The 26,571-nt window shown below is 44.6% G+C and overlaps 1 protein-coding gene and 3 non-coding genes across 4 annotated transcripts; all 4 read left to right on the top strand.

Annotated features, from left to right (window-relative positions):
- Positions 1–591: 591 nt before the first annotated feature.
- Positions 592–26,571, top strand: TPT1 (tumor protein, translationally-controlled 1). The gene is made up of 6 exons (XM_068267759.1): positions 592–712; positions 11,319–11,392; positions 18,529–18,716; positions 20,801–20,906; positions 22,403–22,519; positions 26,372–26,571. Exons 1-6 carry the CDS (start codon positions 685–687, stop codon positions 26,372–26,374), a joined length of 516 nt encoding a protein of 171 aa, XP_068123860.1. The 5' UTR covers positions 592–684; the 3' UTR covers positions 26,375–26,571.
- On the top strand, positions 11,031–11,162 carry LOC137555105 (small nucleolar RNA SNORA31). The gene has a single exon (XR_011027804.1). It is a non-coding gene; the product is annotated as a small nucleolar RNA SNORA31 (small nucleolar RNA).
- Positions 22,015–22,146, top strand: LOC137555104 (small nucleolar RNA SNORA31). The gene has a single exon (XR_011027803.1). It is a non-coding gene; the product is annotated as a small nucleolar RNA SNORA31 (small nucleolar RNA).
- On the top strand, positions 23,626–23,757 carry LOC137555103 (small nucleolar RNA SNORA31). Its single transcript, XR_011027802.1, has one exon. It is a non-coding gene; the product is annotated as a small nucleolar RNA SNORA31 (small nucleolar RNA).

Here is a 26,571-nt window from a genome sequence, read left to right on the forward strand (position 1 = left end):
GTGAGTGTGCGAAGGGTTAATTGATTTTTGCTGTTTCTAGCCACACCCCCTTCAGCACCTCCCTTTCCCTAATAATTTATTTAATGTCCTAACTAGAGGCGATGTGCCTGGATATATGTATGTTTACACTTTGCTAAATGAACGGGAAAATCCGCTGTTTTGAGCGGAAAACTTGCGGTAACCTTTTATGAATAGAGCCCTTTGAGCGGAAAACTTGCGGAAATGTGTATGCCTTTCAATCTGCTGCATGTCTGATACTGTACCGTACCATCACCGACCCTGTATGTGCCAAAAATAATTCCGGGTACAACTCCCGTTGTACTTGGCGAAATAAATTGATTCTGAAACAGTTTATGAATAGAGCCCTTAGCCTGGAGAAACTTTTTTCTTTTAATCTCCAAAATATCCCGCAGATGGCGCCAAAGACACGTGAACAAGCCACAGCCCAGCATGTAGCGCAGAGAGGTGGGGCAAGTGCAGTGCACGAACCCCTCCCTCTCCCCGTCCAGCTAGCGGGCCTCTCCAGGATGAACTACGCATGCTCAGTAGACGTCACGGATGCGCGCCGCCCCTATATGAAGCAAGTGAGGCGGTGACTCGCTCCTTTTTTCTCTCCACCCTTAGCCGGCGTAGCAGCTCCCGCAGACCCTCCGGGACGCCACCACCCAGTCCGTATCCGCCGTCATGATTATCTACAGGGACATCATCTCCGGTGAGTAGTCAGCCGTTCGGGGTAGGGGGCTGCCGCCGCTGAGTCCGGTGAGCGTGCGGCTCGTGGTACCTCGCCTTGTGTAAGCGCAGGCGGATTCGCGGCCCAGGGCTGGTCCATTCTATGTGGCGGGGGAGGGGAGGATGTAGCGCGCTGTGTTAAGTCACTGAGTACAGGGCGCCATTTCCTACCCGGCACGTTTAGGCTGTCCCACGCATGTGCGGGGCCGCCCGGGCAGACACATGGCTAGGCCTCGCAGATGGGCAATGCGGCACGTTATCGTCACTGCTAGAAACTGCTGTGACGTATGGGAACTTCGTTATCCCGGAAAATGGGCGGGAAGATGCGGCTGCTGGGGCGAGGGGCGTCGCCAGGTAGAGTTGGGGGAGGAGTTCTGCATAGAAGTTTATTACGGATGCCCATATGTGGCAGAGGCTTCAGCAGTGCTTGTGCAATGGCTTCCCTGCTGCCAGTCTTGGGCTGGCTGCTAATGTTATGCAGCTCTAGGGAACCACTCCTATGGGTGGAGAGGTAACTTGCTCATGGGGCACAAGCTAGTGCTGAGGAAAATAAGGATGGTGGCTTTCTATTGCATCAACACTGGTGTTTGATTGCTGTCATGCCTGGATGTGCTTGGAGTGCCTAGTTGGTTTTGCAATGTGGATATTTTCCAGAAAGGATAATTGCCATACAAAAATGCTGGAGTATATATGGTGACATATTGCTTATTTGTGCTCTCTGGCACTAGGGTGAATGTAACATTAAACAAGCAGTATAATCTATTTGCAAAAAGTTTTAGTGTGGAAATTGCTTTTAAAGCAGATTCTCAGTTTGATTGCTGACTAGTAAGTGTCTGGATGTGATCATGTTTTACGCCTTTGCTACGTATAGTTGACCAGGAAGCAACTGAGACGAGACCAGGACAAATGGAGATGATCACTTCTGCACCATTAATTGAGCAGGAAGGAGATACAAATTTACTACTGTGTGCCACAATCAGTTTACTTGAAAAGATTGATTAAACCTTATACCTATGCTAGCATTCAATGTGAGCAAGTACAGGTAGTCCCCCCCCCCCCCCCCCTACTTTCGAATGTCCCACTGATATGAACAGCATGGATTCTGTTACCATGGGAACAAGTCAAAACATTTTCAAATTTAAACTTGTTTCTGAGAAAATAGTTGTAAAAAAAAATTCAAAGAAAGGCTTTTAAACTTGTATAAGCAGGTACACAGGGGGACACTGGAGGTACAGGGGGCAGATGGCACAATGTTCTGACTTAAATCGGTATTGTCACCATATAAAATCAAATTTCAACAACTGGTCTGTGTATTAAGTGATAAAGATGCTAATCCTGCATTCAAAACTTTTTCTGCTGTTATGGCTTGGAGTTATCACATACTTTAGAAGCACTGGTCCTAGTGCCAAAAAGATGAATGCTGGGAGTTCTTTTTATCTATATTCTTCTTCCATTTCTTTCCCTGCCTAGCTGATCACTTGTGTTTACAAGCAAGGCTGAGGTGACTCAGTGATTTGGATGTGTAAATTAAAAAAAATACTCTGGGAGGAGGGCAGCTAATGAATACACAATGAGCAAGAGAAGGGAGGGGGGAAAACAAGTCAGGAAGAATATGATGTCAGCATTAGCTTGGCAAAATGGCCGCTGCCTGCAATAGGATTTTCTGCTTTTCCTATAAAACTCACAGGAATAATTACGTGGATAACACAATACATCTGTTATGTAAGTAGAAGTATTATCTACTTGTATGGGCTCTATTCTCAAAGACTTCCCGCATGCGGTAAAGTACATGTGGGAAGTTTGCGACCAAAATACTGCCAAGTTGACATTCTCAAAGTGTTCCGCATGTTTTTTCCGCATGCGGAAAAAGTGCGGGATTCATGCGGAAAAATTTCCGCAAAAGTCGGTATTTTCTGCAATAAAACAATTCTCAAAAATCTTCAGGCGCATCATTTTGTCGTTATTTACCGATTTTTATCACCTACAGATAGTAGGTGATATATTCCGCATCCCATTGACTTTAATGAAGTCTGGAGGCTTAAGGGCTGTGCTTGCTTGACTTCATTTTCCCAGAACGTCATTTCGGACAGCACCCCTGGATGAGACTGGTCTCCCTCCCCACTGTGGACAGGAAACTGTTAAAAGAAGAATTTGCATAAGCAATAGGCAGCCACATATAAGATACTACACCTGCCACAGTACCTCAGTTTAGTTTCCTGTCCCGGACGGGATGCATGGGAGAGGTCTCCAGGAGTGCCATCCATGTCAGGCGGCAGGGGCAGCGTTTTCCAGGGCTCCAAGCAGCACTGTTCAGTGAACAGTCGGAGCCCTGCAGCGTGGAGGAGGCTTCTCCATTGGAGGCAGCAACTTTATGCGCGCAGGTGCGTGCATTGGAGAGAGTTCACTTCCGGTTGAACCGGAGGTAGTCACGCGCTGGCGTCCCGCGTGATCTGAAGTCTGAGCCGGGCGGCAGGGGCCGCGGCGGTGATTAGGAATCGGCATACAGCTGATTCCTTAAGGTAAGAAGCTGATTAAGCATATGCTTAGCCGGCAGGGGCCGCATGCATAATTGGATCAGCTGCATCAAATCAGCAGCACAGGTATAAGTTTGTAGAGTCCATGATGCACTCTGGTTTGTGGCTGAGATCATGGAGGACGCCTCTGGGTCAGCTCCTGCACAATCTGCTGAATCTGCCCAGGATCCCTCTCTGGCAAGTAGATGTGATTATGTTTCTTCTGCTTGGCTGGATGTATGTTATGTATAGAGGGATTTGTCTAATGGCTGGCTATCGTTTATTATGTTTTATACCCCAAAAGACATAAGACTGAGAAGGTTGAAAAGTCTGAAAAATCTTCTACTCAGTCCAGTCAGCATGGATTGGCAACTCTGAATGGAAATTGTGCCAGTATTGTACAGAGAAGGTCCACAGCAATAGGAAATTAAAGATTCTGCTATTGCTTCTACCGCCTCAGCTGCTTCAGATGGGCCTGGGACTAGTACTGCTATGGCTTATCTACCTGTTATAGCTAATCCATCATCTCCTATGTTGTCTGCACCTCTAACTATGCCTCCTGCTTCCAAGAGACATAGGCCTCTATTTATTGAGCATTCCTGCATGCGGTAATGCTCAAAACAGCTGACTTTACCCACCATTTAGTAAACTGTGCATTCATAAAACCTGTGTCCGCATGAAAATTTATAATTCCTGAGCAGGTGCCAGAAATTAACACCTTGTGCGGAGATTATCACAACACAGGTCACTGAAGGTTAAAGACAGACCTCCCAGGCAGCTGCAGTGAGAGCAGAACAAACTGCATCCCGGAATACCCAGGCTGTGTTTTTAACCCCTTGGGTACCTGTTTTCAGATAAATTTCACATCAGAAAGCCTGCATGTGTAACATTCTTGAAGTTCTTCTAAGCTGCAGCAATTAAATAGATTGTTTAAAAGAACTAGACAGATTCAGGGCAAGGAGAGGCAATTTAAACAAAAATGCACATGTAAAGGAATGCTGGGGCTGCCTCCTTTATAGTAACTCTCTCTGCACAGAGAAAATGTATCAAACTAGGAGGAAGATTTGAGTAAAACTGACTAAGGGCCTTTTTTTTCATTACTCTGCGAGTTACGATTTGATTCTGATCACGAGGTACGTTAAACTAATGGAAACTGCAGCAGCAATTTCCATTAGTGCAATCTGATTGCGATGCGATTTGGACAAAGCACAATCGTCATCCTCCTGCATTGTATGCAATTGAGCTGTACTATAAGTATAGTAGCGCAATCGCATAGTGGAAATTGAAGTGCGATTGGGATCGCAAATGCGGTTGCGATCGCATTTCATAGTAGAAAAGAGCCCTAACCGCAATGTTTTTTTCCTGAATTAATGAAAGACTTACTAATAGGTATTAAGTCTGAGCAGAAATCTTTGACACCTTTGGATCAAATGTATGAGAGTTTGGCGGATCCTCATTCTCGGCTTATTCCAGTCCATTCTACTCTTAAGATTAGGATTAAGGAGTGGGATAATCTAGGAAAAGTTTTGCTTTTTTTTTGGCCCAGATCATTATCTAAATGTTGTTTTTCTCCTGAAGATCAGGGTTTTGGGGAACCCCGCCTAAATTAGATCCATATTTTTCAAGGGTATCAAACAAAACTGACCTACTTTTTTGAGCTTTTCTGGGAAATTTTGAATGATTTCCCTAAAGTTTGGAATGCTTCCAATTATCTAGTGGACGCTTCAGATGATACGGTTAAACTTATGGCCAGAACTACGGCATTAGTTAATTCAGCCAGAAGAGGTGTATGGGTAAAAACTTGGAATGATGACAATTCTTCAAAATCAAGTTATGTGGTGTACCTTGTGAAGGGGGTCTGCTGTTTGAGTCAGTTAGACAACCCTCTAGACAGAACGGCAGACACACATTAAAAAAAAAAAAAAAAAAAAAAAAAGAAAAGGTATTCCTGTTAAAGGAATTCTATCGATTCACATATTTTCAATTGACACAGGAATTGTTTGGGAAGTGTTGCTAAGTACTGGTGTATACATTTTAGTAGCAACCTCTTTGTTTACTGTTATCAAAATGCTTTCAAACTTTACTGACAAAACTGACTCTGAGCCATGAGGAGAGGGGAAATTTCCCTCACACTTGATCAGATAACTCTGTGTAACTGTGTGTGACAGAGAGAACAGCTGCAGCTTCTGTGTCCTGTTTCGGACTGAAGTGTCTGTAGAGAGCAGAGGAAATGTAACTAATTGTTACAGCTTTTCATACTGTTTTTTTGCTTTCAGAGTTTGTTTGATATTTGCTTTCTGTAGTCCGATATGCAACTCTGGCTGTGCATTGAAGTAGACACCCCTTCTGCAATTGATTTGTCCCAATATAGCTAATCCTACCCTCAGTAAATTACAGCTTTTGCCTCTGATATTTAACATGAAAAGTAGGAAAATGTTTACACAGCAACTTAGACATTATTTGTACATTGTCATTTTAAAACACTTGGGTATCGATAGTATTCCTTTAAGAAAGGACCTTTTCAAAGTAAACGGTCCTTTCGTCCCTCCTTCTAAGAATAAGTCAGATCCCTAGTCCTCTAAGGGCAGGAGATGGGCTCTCTACAAGTCACAGAAGCCTAAGGGCCTGTTCAGACTGCACACGTTTCCAGCTGCGTTTTGGAAACGCGTGCAGAAGGCCAACACGCACGACATCAGACAGTGCATAGAGTGCACTGTCTGATGTTCACACTGCATGCGTTCCGAACGCATGCTGCACGCAGATTTAGCAAAAACGCGCGGCTGTCCCATTTACTTTTCAGTGATGGGATCAGCCACGCAACGCATGCAAACGCGGATGGCGTGCGTTCGTACGCGTTGCGTTCCGCATGCGTGGCCGTCCGCGTTTGTAATGTGAACCGGCCCTAAGTCCAACTTCACTTTTACCAAGAAGTCAGATAAGCAATGACGCTAGTATTCCAGTGAGATGGAGAATTGCAAATTTCAAAACCTGGCAACTACAGTGCACAAAATATTGGTTATTTAGGCTTCTTTCACAGTGGGACGTTACAGGCGCAGGTTAGAGCAGCTTGTAACGCAGCCCAGCTCACAGTAATGAAAAATCAATGGGCTGTTCACAGTGCCCACGTTGTGTTACACTCTAACGCTGGACGTTTAAAGAAAGTGCATCATGCTGTGCGTTATACACGGTTTTAGCCGCATTAGACTGTTTGCATATGCTCAATAATGTGTGTTTTTTGTTTTTTCTTGCAGAAGGAGAGTCCGCTGTTGTGGCCAGCCACATGACTAATTAATATGCACTGCAGTGTTAACGTCCTGGAGCGGCCGCTTATTGGCTGGCAGGTGATGCGGAGTTTTCCGATCACGTGCTCTCCACAGTCTTTTGCCGCATGCGCCGTTTTCGTCCGATAGTAGGCGTCAAAAAGTACGCATCACAGACCCATCAGGAGACGCATAACGTGGCTCTAAATAGCATCCAACTTCAAAGCTCACATGGGTTGCGTTGGGGGCACGTTATGTGACCTTAGCGTCGCATCTAACGCAACGTCTTAGTGGGAAAGAGCCTTTAAGGTGTTTTTTTGGAGGGATACAGAATAGAGTTCAGCCAGCCTCCTTTTAAGAGCTTTTGCATTACTCCCCGTTTGCAGGACCAAATAAAGTTTTCAGCCCTACAATCGAAAGTCCTTTCCCTGTTTAGAAAAAAGGGTAATTCGAGAAGTACCGAAATGTCAGAGGACAGGGATTCTATTACCCTGTGTTTTGTCTAGTAAAGGAGCTACAGGGAAATTATCAGTTCATACTAAATTTAAAGAGTCTAAACCAGAAGGTAAAATACAGAAGATTCAGGATGGATTTGATCTATTATTCATCTCTTACAGAAGGATGATTTCCAAGCCTTTCTAGACTGAAAAGATGCGTATCTTCAATTACCGATACATCTGGCTTCTCAATAATGCTTAAGGTTTGCCTTCCAAATGGAGGGAGAGGTAAGAATGTATCAGTTTAATGCTTTGCCCTTCGGATTATCCTCAGCTCCAGGGTTGTTTATGAAGGTAATGTCTGGGGTTCTAGCTATACTTAGACAGAGAAAGGTTAACATTTTGGGTTACCTTAAATTTCTGTTTTGGGGGACATCTCCCAATTCGGTAAGAGATCAGATTGTTACGACAATAGTCTTACTACAAGATCTAGGTTGGATCATTGATTGGGAAAAATCTTCCTTAATTAAATCCTACACAGATTATACATTTGTTTGGGCTATTTCATTAGCATATCAGACACAGGGGGAGCAATTCAATTCTATCATGGCTCATTCCACAAGAGGAATTTCGACTTCTTGGGCAGAGAGGGCAGGGACCTCTATAGATCAGATTTGCAGAGCTGCGACCTGGTCAAGTCACAATAAGTTTGTAAAGCACTATCGCCTTAATGTATCTGTCTGCAGGTTTATGCTTCAGAAGGAAAGTTTTGCAAGCTGTGGTCCCACCCTAAGGTTTTTAACTCTTGTATATCGTCTCATCCAGGGGTGCTGTCCGAAATGACGTTCTGGGAAAGACCACTTTACTTACGGTAAAGTCTTTTCCAGTAGTCATGAGGACAGCACCCCTGCAACCCGCCCTTATTTGGGTAGGAGAGAGAAATAAGTTTGTGTAAGCATCATTAAATGTCCGTGTCATCTTTTTTATTAACTGAGGTACTGTGGCAGGTGTAGTATCTTATATGTGGCTGCCTATTGCTTATGCAAATTCTTCTTTTAACAGTTTCCTGTCCACAGTGGGGAGGGAGACCAGTCTCATCCAGGGGTGCTGTCCTCATGACTACTGGAAAAGACTTTACCGTAAGTAAAGTGGTCTTTTTTTTTTAACACTTTTTCATGCGACCTTTTTACTGCATGATTCCCGCATGAATAGCTGTTTCCGCATCTTTTTTTTCCCGCATGCGGAAAATATTGGTGAATGTGGAAAAAATTCGGGGTTTACCGCTGGCGGAAATATAGCGGTAAAATTTTGCGGAAATGTTTGCTCTTTGAGAATAGAGCCCTATGTTTTTTTTTTATATTACTAGGATAGCATGGGTGTCGCTTGTTCTTTAAGAATGAACCTACAGTCCCTATCTCGTTTGTTAACTGGGGACTACCTGTACTAGTTGTGCTGCAGTCAGCTCTAGTTCGGGTTTGAACACAGTTACTGTTGCTGGGCTTTGTTGGTATAGTCTAGCAAAGTGTCTTGCTATGGAGGGGTGCTAGGGCTGTCTTGGTCAGGATTCTGGCATCAGTACAGGTGTCCCAAGGTAGCTTTAAAAGAAAACTCAAGGTGGGCTGGAACACAAGATGGATGCTTGCATAGGAAGCAGAATGTCTATGAATTTTCCACAGGCTTTCTGTTTCCTTGCATCCACCAATGCTGTTGGTACCCTCTGGAATGGCAAGCTCTTGTTTGATGTGTTCTGGGAGTCCATGCGTAGCAAGGGTGGGGTCGAGGAGGTTATACTTGCATAGTTTGGTTGAAAGAAGATATCAGTCCAAGTTCAACCTTTGTTGAGATAAGATGTGCTTGGCTGTTGCTTAGTGATGTCAGTACAGAATTGGGGCCTGCAGTGTCACCTGAAGGATCAAATTCTATCCTTGTGGGTTTTTTGGTCTGGATGGTGTAATGGTTAAGGGCTCTGACACAAGAGACCAGGGTTCGAGTCTCTGCTCTGCCTGTTCAGTAAGCCAGCACCTAGGAGACCTTAGGCAATTCTCCCTAACACTGCTACTGCCTATAGAGCGTGTCCTAGTGGCTGCAGCTCTGGCGCTTTGTCTGCCAGGAGAAAAGCGCAATATAATTGTTTTTTTGGTTTTTTTACTGCAACTTATGTAATTCCAGAATAGCTTTTCCATTCTCAGTTTATCATGGATGCTGTGTATGGAACTGGGGATAATCCTCCAGTGGTGACACTGAAGTGTCTATAAAAAAAAAACCTTATTAAATGTGTTTAACCTAATAGCCCTATCTAAAACTCTGCATCCCCGTGGCAAAATGAGGGGTTAATACCCCCAATCCCCCCTGCAAAATCCACTACTTTATTGGTCGTGGATTTTGCTGCTCATGGAGGCAGAGCTATGAGCCGCAGCTCTGCCTCCATGCGTGTCAATCGCAGCACGGCTCTCCGCTTCTCCCTGCCCCGCTCTGTGAAGGCAGATTGAGAGGAGGGGGGATTGGCGCGCTTGAGGCAGAGCTTATGGCTGTAGCTCTGCCTCACTCGGGAAGCGCTCCCCGGGCGCCATGGAGCGGATTTGGGGGGGGGGATTAACACCTCGTTTTGCTGCGGGATAGCAGCAGTTTAGCTAGGCTTTTGGGGCTTAACGTGCATACAGGTTAAAAAGCGAATTGAGACTTGCGAGAGTCTCTAACTGGCTATTTTGAAGCCAATCCTGATGTCATTTCTTCCCTTACTCCCCTGTCTGTGTATGCATTGCCCGCCCTCTATTGAAAGTGCACTGTCTCAGTATGAGAAATATTGGCCAATCAGAGGAACAGGTGTGGGAGGGGAAACCCAGAGGGAAAGAGGCTTCAGCCAGTCAGGCTGTGTTAATTAAGTCTGAGGGGAAAGTAGAGGCAAAAAAGGACAACCCAGCATGCCCTGCAACTTCCTTTGCGCGTACCAAATAAGTCAGGTAAACTGGGGAATAATTTATCAACAAGAAAAGTTATTTAAACGTTTGAATTGTCTGGTTAGCATCTTAATTACAGTACTTGTTTACCAGATAAAAATAAAAAACTGATTTTTGATCTTATGCCTTACAGTTGCGCTTTGACACACAAGGGCTCTTGTCGAGATATTTTTGTACCTGATGTGACATCTGTTAGCTCCTATATATTGGCTAAGTAAAGATCAACATGAGGTCTACACAGATTTATTTTTTTTTTTTTTGTCTGGAATTGGGATTTAAAAAAAAAACAAACTATACCTTTAAAGGACTAACGAGGCCAACATATACCAAAAAAAAGCTAAAAAGGTTAAAGGGAAGGTTCAGGGAGGGGATTTAAAAAATAAAAATAAATTTCCACTTACCTGGGGCTTCCTCCAGCCCGTGGCAGGCAGGAGGTGCCCTCGCCGCCGCTCCCGGTGGTCTCCGGTGCCCGACCTGGCCAGGTCGGGCTCTTCTGCGCTCCATTTCCTGGGACTTCTGCGTCCCACGCCGGCGCGCTGACGTCATCGGACGTCCGCCGGGCTGTACTGCGCATGCGCAGAACTACTGGAGCGGCGGCGAGGGCACCTCCTGCCTGCCACGGGCTGGAGGAAGCCCCAGGTAAGTGGAAATTTATTTTTATTTTTTGAATCCCCTCCCTGAACCTTCCCTTTAAGTGCCTGCGTCTCTTTAATAGACACGGGGGGCGCCCTCCGTGTCGTTCCGCCAGGTCCCTGCCATTTAATAGCCCCTTGGCCGGTCACGACCGCAGGGCCCGGGTCGGGCTCTCCTGCCTCTGCCAACATGGCCACCGGAGCTGGCCGCAGCTGCGCAGCCGTGACCAGCTCCGGCGGCCATGTTGGCAGAGGCAGGAGAGCCCGACCTGGGCCCTGCAGTCGTGACCGGCCAAGGGGCTATTAAATCCCGGCGGAACGACACGGAGGGCACGGATGGCGTCCTCCGTGTCTATTAAAGAGACGCAGGTACTTCACTTTTTACATTTTATTTTTTATATTTTTGGGTATATGTTGGCCTCGTAAGTCCTTTAACACACCAAGATGGCAGGCATATCTCCCTTGAGCATTAGTGCATCTTACATTTTACTCTAAACCATTAATGCATCTATTGATAGACCTTAAGCAACTTTATATTGCTTTATGGTTTGCACTGAGATGCTAAAGAAATCTCCTTGCGCTTTCTGTCTAGCAGGTTTTGTGGCTTGAACAGTTTGAATAAAGGAGTACACATTGCTTTTCCTGCATTCACTTCCTGGGTGATTTGTAGGTTAATATAGTAAAATCAGTGTTGTAATCCGATCCTTTTTGGGTGGTTTGCATATATTCTGCTGGATTTTGAGTGTTTGTTTTCTCCCCTTTAAGTAATGGTTTGTTTTTTTGTTTTTAGGAGATGAAATGTTCTCAGACATCTACAAAATCAAGGAAGTTAACGAAGGCCTTTGTTTTGAAGTTGAAGGAAAGGTGTGTAAGAACTAACCTACATTTCCCAGAACGTCCTCCTGACAGCACCCCTCCTATGAGACTTGTCTCCCTCCTAAACTTTGGACAGGAAGCTAGAAGATACAAATTTGCATAACAGGCAGGCAGGAGTAGTATATAAAGATGTTACCCACCAAAGGTATCCAGTTGTTTTTCCTGTCCCGGACGGGACGCTTTGAGAGGTCTCCAGTGCTACTACGTCAGGCGGCGAGGGCAGCGGTGCAGCGCGGGCATACTAAGGCTGAGCAGGGGACTCGGCTGGTCCAGCGCACAGCGTGGAGGAGGCTTCTCCCAGAGATGCAGAAGCTTTATGGCGGCAGGAGCGCATACCGGAAGTTCCGGGCGGATGTGACGTCATGCGCATGCGTCCCGCATGACGTGTCAGCTGACGGCAGCGGCAGGGGCCGCGGCGGGGAAAGAAAATTGACTTCAGCTGCAGGTAATTCCGAGAGGTATATATATGTATATGTTGAGCCACGATCACCATTGCTGTCGGTGATCATGGAGGACGCTGTAGGCCCTTCTCCTCTGACTTCTGCGGAGTCTGGCGCTATCCCCTCTCTGGTGAGCTAGAGGTTATCAGGCTTTGAGAGGGCTGTTTGTAAGTGTCTGGGTCCACCTTGTAAGGCTGATAGTCTCTTTATTTCTTTTTTAGCCTAAACCCTCAAAAAGTGATAAGGAGAAATCGGTGTCTCAGCAAACTCAAGGTGGACAAGCTTCGGGCAGAACTGAGAAACGCTGTGTTATGTGTAACTCACGCTTCTATTCTTCCTCTACAAAGAAACTTTGCCAGTCATGTAGAGAGAAAGTAGTCAAAGAGGAATCCCCAGTGGTGTTTAAGGACTTGATGGGGTGGATGCGGTCTGAGATGGCCTCGGCCATTAAAGAGATAAAGGATTCTACATTGGCGGAGTCTGCAGTTCCTTCTACTTCAGCCTCTGTTACTGGTGCTATACCTGCTCCTTTAGACGGAAATCCTCCAGCCCTGGTGATTGAGGTGGGGGAAGCCTTACAGGTTCCCACTTCACCGCATCAAATTGCAGCTAAACGTAAAAGGAAGGATAATGAGTCAGGGGATTCAGAATTATCAGGAGAGGAAGGAGAAATTTCATCTTTAGAGGAAATTTCTGGAGAAGAGGAGGAGAACCCAGAGGTTCCTCAGAAGTTCGCTTTTGCACCTAACTTAATGAAGGACTTGTTGTCTGCTATGCAGAGCACTATGGGTATAACAGTGGAGCGAAAATCCTTGACCCCCTTGGATCAGATGTACGTGAGTTTGGCGGAACCCCAGAATTGCTTCATCCCAGTCCATTCCTCTCTAAAGTCAATGATTGGGAAGGAGTGGGATGACCCTGAAAGGAGGGCGTTTTGGCCCAAGTCTCTTTCTCGTCGTTATCCTTTCAGTCCTGATGATCAAAAATTCTGGGGTCCGGTTCCCAAACTGGACCCATCGTTTTCAAGGGTGTCCAGAAGATCCGATTTGCAGTTTGAGAACTTTGGCAATTTAAAAGACCCGATTGATAAGAAGATGGACAATCTGTTGCGTAGGGCATGGGAGTCAGCATCTTTAACATTTAAGCCAGCAGTGGCATCCACGGCAGTGGGACGATCCCTTAAAGCTTGGCTCACGCAGACTCAGTCTAAGATAGCTTCGGGGGTGCCCAGAGAAGAGATTTTAGAGGACTTTCCAAATTTATTTAATGCTACTAATTACTTAACAGATGCAGCGGATGATACGGTTAAATTAACAGCCAGAACAACTGCCCTTGTTAACTCGGCAAGGAGAGGCATATGGGTGAAGACTTGGCAGGGGGACAATTCGTCTCGCTCCAAGTTATGTGGTTTACCCTGTGAAGGTGAGCTGTTATTTGGTTCAAAGCTAGACCAGACGCTAGAAAGAACCTCAGACTATAAGAAAAATTTTCCGACAAAAAAGAGAGCTTTTCAGTACAAGGGCCCAGCTCGCAGTGGCAACAGGGAACCTGAGGCAAAGATCCCACCTAGGAAAAAGTGGATTCCAAGTAGAAACCAAAAAGGGAAGGCTCTTTTTCCCCGGCCCAACCAACCCAATAAGCAATGACGCCAGTATTCCAGTAGGGGGAAGGCTTTCCCACTACTACGAAACGTGGTGCCAGCGGTTCACAAGTCAGTGGCTCTTGAAAATAATATTGGAAGGGTACAGAATAGAATTCGAATATCCCCCACCCCAGCAGTATGTGGTAACTCCGCAACCAAGGTCAACAGACCAAAGAGAGGCGTTACAGGAGGAAGTGGTTCCCTTCTGGAGAAAAGAGTGATCAGAGAAGTACCATCCTGCCAGAGAGGCCAAGGGTTCTACTCACCAGTTTTTCTGATAAAAAAGCCTCAGGGAGCCTTCAGATTTATTCTAAATTTAAAGGGGTTGAACAAGGCCGTGAAATACAGGAAGTTTCGAATGGACAATGTGAATTCTGTAATAACCCTGTTGCAAAAAGACTGTTTTCTAGCTTCTCTGGACCTCAAAGATGCCTACCTGCATGTGCCAGTCCATCTAGAGTCCCAGCAGTTCCTAAGATTTGCAATTCACCTTCAAGAAGAGGTAAGACATTTCCAATTTAATGTGTTACCTTTTGGGCTAGCTTCATCCCCTTGGCTGTTCACAAAGGTGATGGCAGAAGTATTGGCAGTCTTAAGGTGTAGATCCATTAACATCATTGCTTACCTAGATGATTTACTAATTTGGGGTAATTCTTTACAGTCTGTAAGTGATCAGGTTAAATTATGCATTGACAGTCTAGAGTCTTTAGGCTGGTTAATTAACTGGTCAAAATCTGCACTAATACCCAGCCAGTCTATGGAATATCTGGGATTTATTTTTTTTTCCTCCCGCCAAGAAAGAGTTTTTCTCCCAGAAAGGAAAATTTCGGCAGTACTTAATTCTGTTCTTTCTTTTCAGGAATCAAGAGCCATCAGTATAAGAAAAGCCAGGGCATTACTCGGTCTGTTAAGCTCAGTCTTCCCTGCAGTACAATGGGGTCAATTCCATGCCAGGACCCTGCAGTTGTGGATATTAAGGAGCTGGAACAGGACTATTTCAGCCCTAGAAAGGAAGATTCTGATCCCATACAGTGTAAAAGTGTCATTAAACTGGTGGCAGGAACTGTCTCACCTGTCAGAAGGTCGCATGTGGTTTTTTCCAGTTCAAAGAATCATAACGACGGATGCCAGTACATGGGGGTGGGGCGCTCACATGGACTCTCTTCCAGCACAGGGTCAGTGGTCCAGTACAATGGCAAGACGATCCTCCAACAGCAGAGAACTGGAAGCAGTATGGAGAGGCCTTCAATTCTTCAAGGATCAGATCAAGCACTGTCACGTCCTGATCAGGTCCGACAACAGCAGTGTAGTGGCTTACCTGAATCATCAGGGAGGGACAAGAAGTCCTCGGTTGTGGTCTCAGACAGCAAGAATTCTGCATTGGGCAGAGAACAGCTTATCTTCCATCAGGGCGATTCATCTGAAGGGGACTTGCAATGTTGTAGCAGACTATCTCAGCAGGTCAGCGATATTACAGGACGAGTGGTCTCTGAATCCAGAAGTATTTGTTCAGATCAGTCAGGCAGGGGGCATTCCTGCAGTAGACTTATTCGCAAGGAGGCAAAATTCAAAGTGTCAAAACTTTTGCTCCCTGTATCCAAAGGACAATCCGTGGCAGATAGACGCCTTCTCCATAGAGTGGAGGTTGAACCTGGTGTATGCATTTCCTCCAATACCTCTAATATCAAGGGTTCTGAACAAAATTATGCAGGACAGAGCACAAGTAATCCTCATAGTACCTTTCTGGCCGAAAAGACCATGGTTTGCTCTGTTACAGAAGTTAGCAATATGTCAACCAATATTGTTTCCACTCAGAACAGATCTGTTGTCGCAGGGCCCAGTTCTTCACCCGGACCTCAAGCGCCTTCACCTTTCAGCATGGAGGTTGAGTGGGGAATCCTGAAATCAAAGGGGTTTTCGGATGGACTTTCTGAGACGTTAATACAATCCCGCAAGAAGGTTACGAGGCAGATTTATCAAAAAACATGGAACATTTACTGTGAATGGTGTACTAGAAAGGAGAATGATCCTACACTTTCCGCCTCAGCTCTGGAGTTTCTTCAGGATGGATTTCACATGGGATTAAGTGCCAGTACTCTTAAGGTTCAGACAGCAGCTTTAAGTGTATATTTAGAAAGAAGATTAGCTCAGGAAGAGTTTTTTCTTCGTTTTTTTCAGGGAATTAAACGTCTCAGGCCGGTGGTGATATCTAAGGTGCCTCCTTGGGACTTGAATATCGTGTTGCAGAGTCTTTGTGAACATCCCTTTGAGCCTCTGGATCAGATTCCGGATAAACTTCTGACGTTGAAAACGGCCTTTCTTCTGGCAATCACCACAGCCAGGAGAATCAGCGAACTTCAGGCCTTATCCATTAAGCAACCTTATTGTACTATCTCAGAGGATAGGATTACTCTGCGTCCAGACTTTGCATTCCTTCCTAAAGTGTCTTCAAAATTTCATCGATCTCAGGAGATCTTTCTGCCATCATTCTGTGATAAACCAACGAATGAGAAGGAGAAGAAACTTCATTGTTTGGATGTTAGAAGGTGTATCCTTCATTATCTGGAAAGGACTGTATCTTTGAGAAAATCAGATGCCTTGTTGGTGCTGTTTGCGGGGAAATTCAAAGGAAGGCAAGCCTCTAAACCATCAATTGCAAGATGGATCAGACAAGCTATCACTGCGGCTTATCGGGCTCAAGGGAGACCTTTACCAACCTCAATTAAAGCTCACTCCACAAGAGGCGTATCAACATCTTGGGCAGAGAGGGCAGGCGCCTCGATAGAGCAGATTTGCAGAGCGGCCACCTGGTCCAGCCAAAATACGTTTGTGAAACATTATAGACTAAACTTATTAGCCAATACTGATCTGTCATTTGGAAGAAAAGTGTTGCAGGCAGTAGTCCCTCCCTAGTGTATAATGTTCTTGTTTATCGTCTCATAGGAGGGGTGCTGTCAGGAGGACGTTCTGGGAAAGCCAAGCTTACCTCGGGTAATGTCTTTTCCAGTAGTCCGAGTGACAGCACCCCTCCGGCCCACCCTATTAGAGGGGATAATTAAAGTATTGTTTCAGCAGCATATGTTGTCCGTGTCTTTTTTTTATAACTGGATACCTTTGGTGGGTAACATCTTTATATACTACTCCTGCCTGCCTGTTATGCAAATTTGTATCTTCTAGCTTCCTGTCCAAAGTTTAGGAGGGAGACAAGTCTCATAGGAGGGGTGCTGTCACTCGGACTACTGGAAAAGACATTACCCGAGGTAAGCTTGGCTTTTGCATACTTCCCATATTGAGGGTGTTGGCACATTAACACTAGCATGTTGGTTGCCTTGGTGCACTTTGTATAAGCTCCTATTTTACGAGAACATGGTATTTTGGTTTTAAATACAAAAAGTAATGCAGGGACATTATCCACTTGGTGCCATCCATTGTGGGGGTTAACATGGGTGCGTGCTCATGTGGCATGTGTACACCTTGGGTAGGAACACACTAGACCGAATCTCGTATGCGGTTTCCATAGCACATAGTGGAAAACGCATATGCGATTCTGCTTAGTGTTCCTTCCCTTTAGCAGAACGGGTGTTAAACGTCCTATTTGTACCAATTGGTGCACAAATAGTACTTCTATGCATCCATTTTGCATTAAAGAAAATCGGTATTAGGAAAAAAACGGTCCTGAGGAGTACTCCCCTTGGGAGGGGGATCCTATTGAGTCTTCCTCTGTCCCACGGCAGTGGCGATACAGCTTCCCTAACTGCGGGGATGTAAATTATCTTCCCGCTTCAGTGCAGTAGTGGCTTTCTGCTCCGACATAGGCGGAATAAGCCAAACCCAGTTGGCACAAGTCGCCTGCGCAGTAGAGCGGACCCAACTGGGATGGCAGAGAGCCGCAACAGCGCCACCTGCTGGAGCCAGGGAAGGTAAGTATTGAACAGCCTAACAAATTGTCAGCTGTGCCTTTTTTTAATACTAGGTACACGCCATACAATTTTCAGTTAGATTTACATGCCATGTAGATAATTTCCAACATGTTGGAAATATCTATCTAACCATCTAGCTGCCTAGCAATTAGGTGTTCTACTCAGCAGGAGATAACCAGAAGACCATGCACCAGAGATAATGACCAGTCTCTACCAGTACTTTAAAGAAAGTAATCGAACAGAAAATTGTATGTTGCGTACTAGGCATTGGGGCAGAAGGAGGAGGTGGGGAAGCATTGATAGGATCTGGAGGCTTACGCCCCGCCCCGGGGGTCTCTAACTGGTTAGTAGCGTACCTGAACTGACATACATGCAGTGCAAAGCCCTAGTTAGTCTGACCTGGGAGCAGCTACGTCAGTGTAACATACACTATGGTGCTTTTCACTGCTACACAACCACTTTTTGAACTTTTTATCACGGTCCATTAGAGGGTGTTCAGCTAGATACAAGTGATTTGGCTTCTATGTACTTTCGGCCTGGTACATACATTCTGCTGGATTGAATCAAGGGCTGATTGGCTCCCGATCTATAACAATCTATTTTCTGATCACCACTGCGCAAAGTTGATCCCATTATTGATTGGGAGCTGATTGGTCATGTTGGAAATTATCCTTTGTGAGCAATCAATCTGAGGGGAAAACTACATGGTGTGTACCAGGTCTTACAGGAGAGCTACCACCGCAGTTGACTTTTTAACTGCAAATATAAAGCACTGGTTTATTCATTCTTAGAATCTGCCTGTGTTCTATCTTCCTAAGTAGGACTGGTACTATATGTACCCATGATTGGGCTCTATACACAACTTCTCAAACATGACTTATTTATAACCTAACTGATAAAATAACCTTTCAGCACATTTACAAGGAAAATATTCACTCAAAGTTGTTCCTGATTAACTTCAATTCGATATTACTTTTCCTTACCTTAATTGTATTACATTTTTGCTCTCTGGGAGCTTAAAGGAACAAATAAGGTGAAAAAGCTTTGAATTATGCCTGTCACATATTTCTAAAGGCACGCTTTAACACCTGTGTATGCATATTGATTTTTTTTTTATTTTAGACTATCACCAGAAGAGAGGGTGACATTGATGATGCTCTGATTGGTGGAAATGCATCAGCTGAGTACCAGGATGAAGGTTCAGAAGCAACAACAGTCAGTGGGGTTGATATAGTGATGAATCACAAACTCCAGGAAACTGGCTTCTCTAAGGAGTCCTACAAACAATACATTAAGGAGTATTTGAAAGCGTAAGTCTGTACAAATTATGCATCACACAGTTTACTGAAAGGATACCTTGGCTCTGAGATTTGAAAGGATGTGTATGGGGAGCTATGCAAAGTTTTACACCACTTCCTGTGCTCCGGCATCCCCCTCCGTTCTGCTCCAATTTGGCCATTCTTTGCCTCCTGGTCGGTGACCTCTGACCCGTACATGCTACATTGCACATGTGCTCTGGGGTTTGAAACTTCACCAATCATATGATACATTATATCATAAGAAACGCACTAAGAGGCGGAGCAGTGCTTTTCAGCGTAGGAAGATTTGGACGCAGCCGGCGCCACCATAGACTGTAATAGGAATTACAGCTATAGCGACGCTCAGTAACGTCAGCGCCGTCAGACGGAGCTGAATTTGCTTTCAAAACACAATAATTCGGCCTCCAGCAATAGCTGGAAGCCAAATTATATCCCCCACCATCCATGGCAGCCTGGAGGGGTAATGGTAATGCGGCCGGGACTTGTGCAAAAGCAGGATCAGCCATATACCGGCTGTATCCTGTGCCTAAATGTACTGGCGCCGATTTTCAAATTAATGCCACTAGGATGTCCCTGCCCCTTCAAGCGTACAATTTGTCATTATTGAAGCTCTTATTTGCTATAGTCAGGGCAGTGTTTCTTATGAACTCCAGATATATAAAAAAAAATCCTTGCTCAAACATAATTGCTTATTGAAAATGTAGTAAGACTTGGGCCTCGTTCACATTGCATTCTGCTCGTGCGCACGTGGATTTTTTATTTCAAAAATGATCTGCGTGTTAGAAGCACTTTTGTAAGCGCATTAGCGGAGCAATTATTTAAATCTCTTCCTGCCGTAAGTCAGGAAGTGATTACTTTGCCCCAGGAATTAATAAATACAATGTGTGTATTCATTAAAGCACTGTAGAAATTGCTATACAAAGCGCTTCTTCAAGCACTTTGCGATTTCCCTATACTTTCCATTCAGGGCAAATCGCTCTGAAAATGGTACATGCAGCGTTTTTGTCGGGGGCAAGCAAACGGAACACCCCAATGAGCACTATCTCATTGGAAAGCCTAGTGTAAGCACTTTAACTAAAATAAAAAAAAAAACTACTAGTGTGAACAAGCCCTTATTGATTCTATATATTGCTAGGCTGTTTTGCTGCTTCTCTTCCTGATTAGTAATTTTTGACCCAGATGCAAAGCCATCTTGATCAACAGGCAGCTGCCATTCTCTTAAATGGAGTGCAGGAAGCTGAAGTATTCACTACAGGTTTCCCTATTATGCATTTAACCCTTTCCCTGCCAGCCTATTTGTCCTGAATGTGAACATCTACTGCCAAGCAGTTCTTTTTTTTTTTTTTTTTTTTGACATTTTGCACTCATTAGGTTTACTTGCGTTTTGACAAGACAACCTCCATGAAATATTATATATTCCTGCAAAATGCATTCATAGTCTATCTGCAGATCTCATACACACCTTGTTTAAAGTGATCCTTAAATCAGGAAAAAAGACTTTTACTCGCCTGGGGCTTCCAGCCTTGCAGCTGTCCGGTGCCCTCGCCGTGTCCCTCTGATCCTCGTGTCCCCGCCGGCAGCCACTTCCGGTTTCTCCGCTAGATTACAGGCTGGGAACGCAAATGATTCTTCGGCGAGGGCACCGGACAGCTGCAGGGGGCTATGGGAAGCCCCAGGTGAGTAAAAGGTGGGGTTTTTTTATTGGTTTGTTTTTTTTCCTGACTTAAGGATCACTTTAACGGACATTCATCTGCCGATCCAAAGATCCATCCTGGTGGATCTGATCTGCAGATAATTGTCCATTAAACAAGGTGTGTATGAGATCTGCAGATACCATAGACTAAATGCATTTTGCAGGAATGGATCTTTTTGTATGTGCGTCTTGCAATGATTTTTATCTGATGGGGAGTTCAGCTCAATAGAATAGGCTGTGTAAAGTATGCTCTCATACTACATAAATGGGGATAAAATTGGTCTATATTTCATTTTCCAAAGACTTATCTGTGTGTGCCCACCTTAAGACTAGGGCTGTGTATTTTGACTTTTTTTTTTTTTTTTTTTTTTCCCCTCTCCAGAATCAAAACTCAACTTGAGAACAATAATCCTGACAGAGTGAAGCCTTTCATGTGTGGCGCAGCAGAGAAAGTCAAACAAATACTTTCAAACTTCAAAAATTATCAGGTTTGTCAAAGATTTCCTTTCAGTAGGGTGTCTCCAACCAGGGGCCTATACTATCTAACACTTAATCAGATTCATAGCTTAGCTTTGAAATTAACTGAGGCACAGCAATATGGTGCATTAGCTATACCTGTACATAAAAAAAATCTGCCAGATGTTTAAAGATAAACTAAGGTCATAGCGTTAAAGCAGCTAAGCAAGTCTTTCCACAATCTGCTGCCTCACATAAAGGTCTGAATATGGCCTTTTAGGATGATGGCTTCAAATTAACCACCTCACAAGCTGTTTTTATCCTTTCTTAAAATAAGCATGTTCACCTTTCAGCATTGCTATTGTTTGGCAATAATTTTATCACTACTTATCACAATCTATATAACAAGTTTACCAAGTAGTATATGGATCTAAAACTGTAAGGCAGGGAACACACTTGTCTTTCAGTTTTCCTGCAAACTTTTTCTGCACACAAAGTGTCTCTCTGCAGCAAGCCACACGCGTTTTCACAGCAGCTGATGTAATTGATACAGAAAACTGACAATGTGCAGTCATGATGCAGAATGTCAGGTTTGTTTTTTTCTGCGCGTAAACAAAATATTAAGTGCGTACTAGCCCATTGGTTAACATGAGTTCTCAGTTTTTCTGTGCAGAAAACTCACATGAAAACAGTCAAGTGTGTTCCCTGCCTGAGAGGCTAGATCGGCACTAGATGACTGACAGTCTGTGCCTCCTGACGTGAAGATGCAATAGTGCAACAAAAGGCAAAAGATTCTGGGGGAAAGTCACCTATTTCATCCTTGACATGACAGATAAAAGTTGCATAAAGTGTAGCCTGACAGGTTGTTTCGTGTTATCCTGCTTCATTAGAGGCAATTGATTATCAGCACAACCAGGCAATCTACATATCCCCCCCCCCCCCCCCCCCGTTATATACAAGGTGTGCCGTAACAAGTCACCCTGTCTGCATTGTTAGAAGCCCAGGTCTAATGGAAATATAGTATCCCTAATTAGACTAACCTAGTATCCCTAAATAGACGTCCTTTAAAGCAACTGATGGCCATTATACACCCACTTCCTCTAGGCATTAGTGCACCTCCATAACTACTTTCAACCATTTGTGCATCTATTGATAGACCTTAAGCAACTTTCTATTGCTTTATGGTTTGCACTGAGATGCTAAAGAAATCTCCTTGCGCTTTCTGTCTAGCAGACTTTGTGGCTTGACCAGTTTGAATAAAGGAGTACACATTGCTTTTCTTGTGTCCACTGCCAGGGTGGATTGTAGGTTAATGCTGAGATGGGGTCAAATGAAATTTGTGCTTGTTACAGAATTTTCAATTACAATAAGCAGTGTGCAGGATGAGTAATTGCAGCTGTACAGTACCTTTTTTAAATACTCTGGTTTCTCTGGTTTCTAGTCTGGATTTCTTCCTGATCAGTGCCTCCAAATATTTTGATGCCATACCTTCTTGATATACACAATCCTGACTGTGCTACTGTTGCAGTTTTTTACAGGTGAATCCATGAACCCAAGTGGTATGGTGGCTTTACTGGATTACCGTGAGGATGGAATAACCCCTTTCTTGATTGTCTTCAAAGATGGGCTGGAGATTGAAAAATGTGTAAGTTGATGTTCACAGTGTAATATCCTTAAAATGGAGACATTTTCTGGTCTGCCTTTGTGGTTGGGAAGAATGCAGGAGCAAGCTGGGGGTGAATTCTTTCTAAACGGTTTTATTTCTGATTACTTTAAACCTTCAAAGGGATGTGTGTTTTTTTTTTTTTTTTTTTTTTTTTATTTGTAGGGGAGCCATTGTATATCTTTGAGAATACTTACCCTGTTGCTGTTCTTCCAATACCTCCTGAATTTCTGACTCGGGTGGTAACTACTGGCTGTGCATTTTGCATTTGAGTAGCTCATGATACTAAACCATAAGATCATATTAGTTGGGTAACCGGTACTGTTATGCATAGATATATTAATCTAATGGCTAAAACTACAAACGCACGCTGGTGTGGTGGATGATGGGATGGCTTCGACTGAGAATCATGACTCAAACACTCCTCTTTGGCAATCCCCTGACGTCTGATTGTATTGCTCACAACACCCCCCCCCCCCCCCCCCCTTCTGCTCATTCTCCCCGGCAGCAGTGCTCATCACCTAAGGCATCATGTACTAATTCCTGCTTGGATGACACTGATCTCCTCCCCCCCCCCCCCCTCCCAATATGGCCGCGGCTGCGCAGTCCGCCTGGCCGCTAGTGCGGCTGCGCAGCTCTACGGCCAACCCCCCGAACCACGCACTGTAGCGTGGATCGGAGGGGTTGGCCGTAGAGCTGCGCAGCCGCACTAGCGGCCAGGCGGACTGCGCAGCCGCGGCCATATTGGGAGCGGAACGAGAGCCCGACCCAGCCTGTGGGGTCGCGATCGGCACGGGGGGCGATCACAGGAAGGGGACCCGGCGGAACTGCACGGAGGGCACGGACGGTGTCCTCCGTGCATTTAAACATCTTAAAGGTACTTGGCTTTTTTTAGCCATTTTGGCCTCGTAAGTCCTTTAAGAAGTTCTGCAAGGTGCTTCGATTCAAGGTTTGTGCCTAGAATTGAGCTTTTGGAAGGAAATATAGTATCCCTATTCTAATTAGACTTCCTTTAAAGCGACTGATGGCCATTATACACCCACTTCCTCTAGGCATTAGTGCACCTCCATAACTACTTTCAACCATTTGTGCATCTATTGATAGACCTTAAGCAACTTTCTATTGCTTTATGGTTTGCACTCAGATGCTAAAGAAATCTCCTTGCGCTTTCTGTCTAGCAGACTTTGTGGCTTGTCCAGTTTGAATAAAGGAGTACACATTGCTTTTCTTGTGTTCACTGCCAGGATGGATTGTAGGTTAATGCTGAGATGGGGTCAAATGAAATTTCTGCTTGTTGCATAATTTTCAATTACAATAAGCAGCTTGTGCAGGATGGTTAATTGCAGCTGTACAGTACCTTAAATACTCAGGTTTCTCTGGTTTCTAGTCTGAGTTCTCTTTTAAATGTGGATTATGGAAGTTCAGGCAAAGCTATGGCAATTTCATGGTTTTGCTAATTTGTCAAGGCTGATTTATGTGATCCACTGATGGTCTGGAAAGCTATATACAGCAGAGTAGAATTTTGATCAGTGGATTACTACTAAACTTGCAACCTAACTGCTTCCAGACCGCAGTAATTGATATCTACGCACTGTTTATGCCAGCTTATTTCTGCTAGTGCATAGATCAAGTACTGCGCTCGCACAAGTCCCCCATCATGCCGCTCACTCATTGCCATTGCCGCAGGCCCTTCAAGCTCTAAGTTGGTCAGGAGCCTACTTTATTTTCTCCTGACCGTGATCATATTGATCTATAAATATCATTGGCTCACGTTAATCACTGGAGCCAATTAAATCTGCTCCTGACTAGCTCACAGAGCTCTGCCACCATAGCGATGGCATTGCAAGGGGACTGCAGCAATGCAGAATGAATTGTTGGTAGCAGCCAGTTTTTGATACGGTCTCTGGTCCTTAAAGTGGATCTGAGGAACTTTTACTCATTGCATAATTGTTCCTTTCCTATTGTTTATAGGTCATTCCTCAATCAAATACATTTTTTTTTAATACTAATTCCCTATAAACTAAATAAGCCACGCCCACAGGTTTTCAGAGAGCCTTGGCCGTAAGGGCTCATGGGAGCTCAGTCTGGGCAGGAGGGGGAGATGTTACTAGGCATTGATTTCATAGGGGATTAGGCCTTTTCACAGGCTGAGTGATCAAGATACAGATAAGCCTTCCTCTGTGTAATGTTTACAAACATGGCTGCTATCATTGTATCACAGGAAGACATAATTGTATTCTTTTAAAGCTGCAGCTAGATTTGCTGTGTAAACAATCTAAACTTTAGATAAGATATATAGACAAGTTACTTGTTATAGATTTTCATCTCAGATCTGCTTTAAAGAGACTCTGTAACAAAATTTTCAGCCTTAGTTCTTCTATCCTATAAGTTCCTATGCCTGTTCTAATCTGCTCTGGCTTACTGCAGTCTTTCCTAACTGCACTGTCTCTGTAATAAATCAATGTATCTTTCCTCTGTCCTGTTTGTCGGGCTAAAGCTTAATTGTGTGGAATGTGCAGGGCTGCTTGTGATTGGTAGAAGCGATACACACCCTCTGCAGGCCCCCTGCATACTATGAATGACTCACACACTATGCTTAGCTGAGCCTATTAGAAGCTGGTTAGTTTGTTTGTAAACACTGCCTAAAACTGTTAATTACAAGCCAGGATTGCAGCAGAGAGTGGCAGAAACAGCACAGAGGGGCACAGGAGAAAATAATGAATAGAATGGTATGCTTTTTATTGTAAGAATATTAGAGTACAGATTCTCTTTAACCTCCTTGGCGGGTAATTTTTTTCTGCAAAAATTGCAGAATTCCAATTTTTTTTTATATTTTTTTTTTAAAGTTTCATGTAAAGCTACCAGAGTGGTAGCTACATGAAACACCACTAGAGGGCGCATGTGGCCCTCTAGTCCGATCGCCGCCGGCAACAATAGCAAACAGGGGAACGCGTATACAACGCGTTCCCCTGTTTGGCTTCTCCTGTCGCCATGGCGACGATCGGGATGACGTCATGGACGTCAGCCGACGTCCTGACGTCAGGGACACACGATCCAGCCCATAGCGCTGCCCGGAACTCATTGATCCGGGCAGGGCTCTGGCGGGGGGGCCCTCTTCAGCCGCTGCGTGCGGCCGATCGCCGCAGAGCGGCGGCGATCAAGCTGTGCGCGCGGCTAGCAAAGTGCTGGCTGCGCGCACAGCAATTTACAAAATGAAAATCGCCCCACTAGGGGCTGAGATCTCCCCCTGCGCGGCATAGCCCGAGCTCAGCTCGGGCTTACCGCCAGGGAGGTTAAAGGGAAGGTCCAAGCAAAAAAAAGAGATTCACTTACCTGGGGCTTCTACCAGTCCCATGCAGCCATCCTATGTTCTCGTAGTCACTCACTGCTGCTCCAGTCCCCTGCTGGCAGCTTTCTGACCTCGGAGGTCAGGGCCAAATTGCGTACATTTTTACACATTCCCGCTAGTGCAGGAACATTAACACATACATTTTTACGCGTTAGTGGTGAAACGCGTAAATTTTTGTTCCTGCACTAGCTGGAATGCGTAAAAATGTATGCAATGTGGCCCTGACCTCCGAGGTCAGAAAGCTGCCAGCGGGGGACTGGAGCAGCAGTGAGTGACTACGAGGGCACAGGATGGCTACATGGGGCTGGTAGAAGCCCCAGGTAAGTGAATCTCATTTTTTTTTTTTTTTTTTGCTTGAACCTTCCCTTTAAGGGGCCAGACTGCTGGTATGAAAGTGGTTAATGTAGATAAAGCAGTGACCAAAATGTGCCATAATTGATGCTTTTATTTCAATTAATAGACTTTTTCTAACATTCTTGTTACAGTAATGGATCTCGGATCGTCTGTCACAACCAACTGCTGCTGATTTCCATTCATACCACACCAGGATTACTCTTGACCAACTAAAACTGGACTGTTATCATTGAGCTTCATTTATTTCAACCTTAAATTATTGGAGTGGAGACCTATTTTTAAACTATTCTTTTGCCATTTAGTCCAAATAAAGTAATTCTTATCCACTCTA

This window comes from Hyperolius riggenbachi, chromosome 2 (assembly GCF_040937935.1).
Source record: "Hyperolius riggenbachi isolate aHypRig1 chromosome 2, aHypRig1.pri, whole genome shotgun sequence".
In the NCBI taxonomy this organism is placed as follows: Eukaryota; Metazoa; Chordata; class Amphibia; order Anura; family Hyperoliidae; genus Hyperolius; species Hyperolius riggenbachi.